This window comes from Lolium perenne, chromosome 7, assembly GCF_019359855.2.
Source record: "Lolium perenne isolate Kyuss_39 chromosome 7, Kyuss_2.0, whole genome shotgun sequence".
NCBI lineage: Eukaryota > Viridiplantae > Streptophyta > Magnoliopsida > Poales > Poaceae > Lolium > Lolium perenne.
In genome coordinates this window covers 263,404,535-263,410,010 of record NC_067250.2, presented here as the reverse complement: position 1 = coordinate 263,410,010, position 5,476 = coordinate 263,404,535, and the positions used below count along the sequence as shown (strand labels likewise).

Here is a 5,476-nt window from a genome sequence, read left to right as displayed (position 1 = left end):
TGTACAATTTTTCTGAAATACAAAACAACAGAAAACAGGGAACTTGCACTGTGGCATCTTGTTAATAGGTTAGTGCCGGAAAATGTATAAAAGTGAAACGAAGTGTAAGCAAACCATATATAAATTGGTGTAAAACAAGCATGGATCATCAAAAATTATAGATACATTTGCAACGTATCAACCCCAGTCCTTTCTTTCACACTGATAAAATCATCATAGTCTGTTTACTTACTGCAAGCACTGTTCTCTTTAATTCCACTGCAAACAAACATCTCTTTCCACACTATACGTTTAATCCTTTGTGTTTAGCAAAATCAGTGAGATTGACAACCCCACTGTAAGTTGGGGTAAAGTATTTTGGTTGTGTTGTGCGCAGGTTCCATGTTGTTGCTGATGCCGGTAGTGCGCCCTGTCACAAGTCAGCTAGCAACATCTTCAGAAGTCAGACCTTTCTCCTACTGATCGATTAAATCTTGGTTTCTTACTGAGGAAAAACTTGCTACTGTGCTCATCATACTTTTCTCTTGTGGTTCCCCAACTGTTACACGTCACAATTTTTAGCCGAGTATTTGCCAAAATTGACCAACTTTACCGGCTCATTTTTCTGGAATGTAGTAATTGTTCGGTAGGACACATGGGAAAGTATGTCTACCAACCAAATTTTGTGAAGGCATCCGGTACGGGGTAATCAATCTCCCCGGCTATTCCATCCAGGGGTTAAACGTGCAATCGCCAGTGCAGCGAATGGAGACGGCCACGAAGACAAAGATTCTACATAAACCCCACCCATAATTAGCCGCCGGCTCGACCCTTCCCCAAGAGGCCAAGACAAGACACAAGACACCACCGCCGCCGCGCCACCGTCCCGAGGGCCCGGACTCCGAGCAGACCACGCCGCTCCCTCTCTCTCTCTCGGGCCCCACCCCCGAACCCTAGCCCCCGTCCGCCACCCATGGCGGCGGCAACCGCGGCGGCGTCGCCCTCCTCCTCCCTGCTCCTCGCCCGCCGCCACGGCGCGTCCCCGTCGGCGCTCCGCGCCGGCGCCTCCCGCCTCCGCGCGCCGGTGAGCCTTTCGTCCCGCTGGGGCACGAGCTTTCTTGCCCTGACTGCGGGGTCGTGAGATTTTTGCTTTCTTGGGTGTGCGCAGAGGTGCGTGCTCGGGGCCGAGCAGCTGCGCGTGGTCGAGGCGGGGAAGCGGACGGGCGGGGGCGCCGACCCGTCGGCGGCCGCGGCGTGGACGCCCAAGGTGCCCGCGCAGGAGGCCAGGCTCTTCGCGCTCCCCCAGGAGACGCCGGACTCCAGGCTCAAGATCTTCTCCGGCACCGCCAACCGCCCGCTCGCGCAGGTCTCGACTCTGCTGCTCCCCCTGTTCCCCAAGGAAAAAAAAAGAGACACCTTTTTCGTCCAATCCTATTTCTAGCAGCATGGTGGGTCGATTCGATTCGGATTTGGTTGGACAGGAATGGTTTGTAACAATTCTTGGTTTCGTCATTGCGTCTCGATTTGGCGCTTTGGTTGAAAGGGACATGCGCCCCCTTGCAATACAGCCACCCAAGAATATGCAACTCCAGTGTCTATCATGATATTATCCTCGCGCTTTATTTTTCTGGATTGTCTGTATGTTGCCTCATTCAATCCAATGACGAGCACGACGTTTTTGGCCCTATTATGCTTCTATAAATAATAACATGACCCTTTCTGTATTTGCTCTTAGGAAATTGCTTCTTACCTGGGTGTAGACCTTGGCAAGATCCTCATCAAGCGCTTCGCCGATGGGGAAATCTATGTGCAACTGCAAGAGAGCGTGAGGGGCTGCGATGTCTTCTTGGTGCAGCCCACTTGCTCCCCAGTCAATGAGAACCTCATGGAGCTCTTCATCATGATTGATGCATGTCGGAGGGCATCAGCTCGGTCTATTACTGTTGTCATTCCGTACTTTGGGTATGCCAGGGCAGACAGAAAGGTGCGGTAAAATGATTAAGTCGCTTATTGCTTTTCAAACAAGTGATGTACTGCTTTAGTATACCAATTGGAGATATATAACTTCTCATAGTGCAATTGTAGTATCAGATTTATGTAACTGAATTTGTTCTTCCAAGCTGATAGTATCTAATTAGATTCAAGTTTTCCCTGTTTTAATGCAAATGAGGTAATGATGTAATGTTCACACAACTCAGGGGGTGTGGGGTGTGCTGTGTTGATGTGTGGATATCTGCTAACTTCTTCTGATAGACTTTTTTTGAATGGTCTTCTGATAGACTTTTTTTTTGAATCATCTTCCGGTAGACTGAATGATTTCTTTTGTGACACAGGCTCAAGGACGTGAGGCCATCACAGCCAAACTTGCTGCAAATTTACTTACAGAAGCTGGCAGTGACCGTGTCATTGTATGTGATATGCATTCTGCACAAGCATTGGGATACTTTGATATTCCCGTGGACCATATTTATGGACAGGTACAGTTAACAGTTTTCTTTTTGGAAAAAGGTACAGTTAACAGTCTAGGAAGGAAAAAACTTCCTCTCAAATGTGAATAAAGTCTTCTCTTTTGAAGAACTTTCTTGGTGGAACTTTAGTTGATAGACTGTTAATGGATCTTTGTTTATGTAGCCTGTGATTCTGGACTACCTTGCCAGCAAGACAATTTCCAAGGACCTTGTGGTTGTTTCTCCTGACGTGGGTGGTGTTGTCAGGGCACGTGCATTTGCCAAGAAATTATCTGATGCCCCTTTAGCTATTGTTGATAAAAGAAGACAGGGCCACAATCTTTCAGAGGTAACAATGGATTTCTTGTAGTTGAATCTATTATTTTCAGTTAGAATTATGTGTAGCAGTTGGAAACACGTAATGTTTAGCTCTAGTTATACAAACATGTATCATGGTGAAAACTAGAAATTATATGTAACTATTTCATTACATGATAATTAATGAACCTACATTGATGCTTTACTGCATTAAACCCAGCCATCCACATTTCTATTTGCCTTGATACAGGCAACCACATATCATTCATAGTTCATGAAGTAAACATGTCAAAATAGTAGATTATAGTTTTGAATTTCCTATCTGTTACCACCTGCAGGTCATGCACTTAATTGGTGACGTGAAGGGGAAGGTTGCTATCATGGTTGATGACATGATTGACACAGCAGGTTTGCAATATTTTTGTTGCTGCCCCTGAACAAGAATTTACACATATTTTGTAGTGTGTTTTCGCATATAGTCTCACTTTATTCTTTCAATTAAACTCAGGTACTATTACTAGTGGAGCAGCGTTGTTAAAGCAGGAGGGAGCAGAGGCTGTTTATGCCTGTTGCACACATGCTGTCCTAAGGTTCGATATTTTCTGTATTGCTCATAATTTGTTACTGATGATTGCAGAGAAAACATACAATATAATACTGTACTTCTTAACTGTTATATTACTGTATAAGTTTGACAAAGTTTGAGATTCTACCTGTGGAACACTCACAAGCTAGTATATTTAGGCAAGCAGTTAGTCTTGACAATCTGGTCAGAAGTATCAATTGCCTAGCTAATTTTCATTGACAACACAATTTTTACTTGATTGTGGGTTTGGTTTTCAGTGATAGTATTTTTGCTGGGCCAGTTTCTCACTTTGGTATGCGGTTCCTATAAACAAAGCTGGTGTAAAAATGAATTTGCAAATCCTGTTACTCTTTTGTTAAGTAAATTACAGTTAGAGATAAATTGTATTATCCAATGATCATCCTATCACATTTCATGTCATACATATAACTAAGAAAACAGAGTATATAAATGGCCGAACAACATTGTGTCAATTACCAAGAACCGAAGACATTCATATGTTATGCTGGAAATTTTGACCTCCTCGATATTTTGAGTGTAGGAAGAGACTTTAGGGGAAATCTTGTTACCTTTTTTCTCCATCGGCATGCTTGAACAAACTTTATTTGTTTTGGACATGCTTGACTAAAGCAGCTGGATGTGGGGGTTATCACATTTACAATGTTTGCTGTCTTTGTATCCTCCATTTTCTACATTACTAACCATTCTCACCTTTTTCTTTTATAATGCCCTTTGATTTGCAGCCCACCTGCAATTGAAAGGCTTTCAGGAGGCATCTTTGAGGAAGTTATAGTTACAAACTCCATCCTGCTGCCAGAGGACAAATGCTTCCCTCAGCTGACGGTGCTCTCCATGGCTAACCTTGTAGCCGAAACTATCTGGCATGTTCATCGTGATGGCTCTGTGAGCAGCATCTTTCAATAGCAGTGGGGCATATTCTTACATTTGGGCAGTATAGAGGAGGCATCACTGGCGAGGAATCAATTTTGGTGACATGACAAATAAAGCTACAATGCCGTGTAGGCATCATACATGTAATGGGCAGTCAATTTCTGAAGACACCCAGTAAAGGATGTTTAGTTCCTAAGTCCTAACCTGCGTCACATAAGCTCTCTTGTAGTTTGAAAGTACCAACCTGAGCATATTCTAAGGAATTTAATGTTGTCAGAAATGTCCTGTTGAGAAGGCAGATTTGTTAACTCCAAGTATCTATGTTTTGTGTTTATAGTTTTAATTCAAGAGTGTTGCGAAGAGTCTGGGTATGTCCTGCTTCCATAATTTAATTGCCATATGGCCACTACTCTCATTCTGGAAAACATGAATCAGAAATAATACAGTGGCTGGGCATAATATAGTGGCTGGGGAATGGCTGAAGCACTCTAAATCAGTCATGCTGAGCCATGTGAAGGAGGTATTTTCGTAGGTAAATCAGAGATTTGAGAAACAACAAGTTATATGGCCACTACTCTCATTCTGGAAAACATGAATCAGAAATAATACAGTGGCTGGGGAATGACTGAAGCACTCTAAATCAGTCATGCTGAGCCATGTGAAGGAGGTATTTTCGTAGGTAAATCAGAGATTTGAGAATCAACAAGTTACAGGAAGGCAATCAGCACCCAACTTAGGCAAGTCCAAGAGGGATCAACCTGCCAAGGTGTATTCTGCTATCAATTCTTAGTTTTCTTGAAATCCTGATAGTTGATTTGTTCGTAAATTTGCTAGCGGGTTGGTGATTCGTGATTCTGTTATTTCTTATGTCGTTGTGTTCCTATGGCCAATTTGGTGAGCTTTTCCCATCTGAGTTTCCCACTTCAGTACAAGAATTGATTACGTTACAGTCAGCTGAACCAAACATTTTTTCCATTCTGTTTTTGTTGCCGGTGTAATCTCATTCCATATTCCATTTGTGTTTACATTACACTGCCTAAATCAAACACCTTCTAGATTGAGATATGACAACTATTGAAACCAATATGAGAGCCATACACAAATCTCTTGGGTTCTTTAGGTATAGCTTAATGAAATTTGGGGCACGTATGACACAATAGTGGTGACAAGGAGTTCCTCATCGAGCCTACGCTACACAGCTGCCTAAGGTCAGTTGCTGGCTGGCTCTACTCTACTCATGTTCTCCACTCAGAGG

General features: G+C 43.3%; 1 protein-coding gene across 1 annotated transcript; it reads left to right on the top strand.

Annotated features, from left to right (window-relative positions):
- The first annotated feature begins 767 nt into the window (after positions 1 to 767).
- Positions 768 to 4,535, top strand: LOC127312961 (ribose-phosphate pyrophosphokinase 2, chloroplastic). The gene is made up of 8 exons (XM_051343510.1): positions 768 to 1,063; positions 1,148 to 1,345; positions 1,715 to 1,963; positions 2,313 to 2,456; positions 2,611 to 2,775; positions 3,083 to 3,152; positions 3,253 to 3,334; positions 4,074 to 4,535. Exons 1-8 carry the CDS (start codon positions 953 to 955, stop codon positions 4,252 to 4,254), a joined length of 1,200 nt encoding a protein of 399 aa, XP_051199470.1. The 5' UTR covers positions 768 to 952; the 3' UTR covers positions 4,255 to 4,535.
- The last annotated feature ends 941 nt before the right edge of the window (positions 4,536 to 5,476 follow it).

Excerpts from the sequence above, each read along its gene's own strand:
- LOC127312961 (XM_051343510.1), top strand. The coding sequence starts at position 953 with ATGGCGGCGGCAACCGCGGCGGCGTCGCCCTCCTCCTCCCTGCTCCTC. Across the intron at positions 1,346-1,714 it reads CCAACCGCCCGCTCGCGCAG|GAAATTGCTTCTTACCTGGG; the intron begins GTCTCGACTCTG and ends ATTTGCTCTTAG. Across the intron at positions 1,964-2,312 it reads ATGCCAGGGCAGACAGAAAG|GCTCAAGGACGTGAGGCCAT; the intron begins GTGCGGTAAAAT and ends TTTGTGACACAG.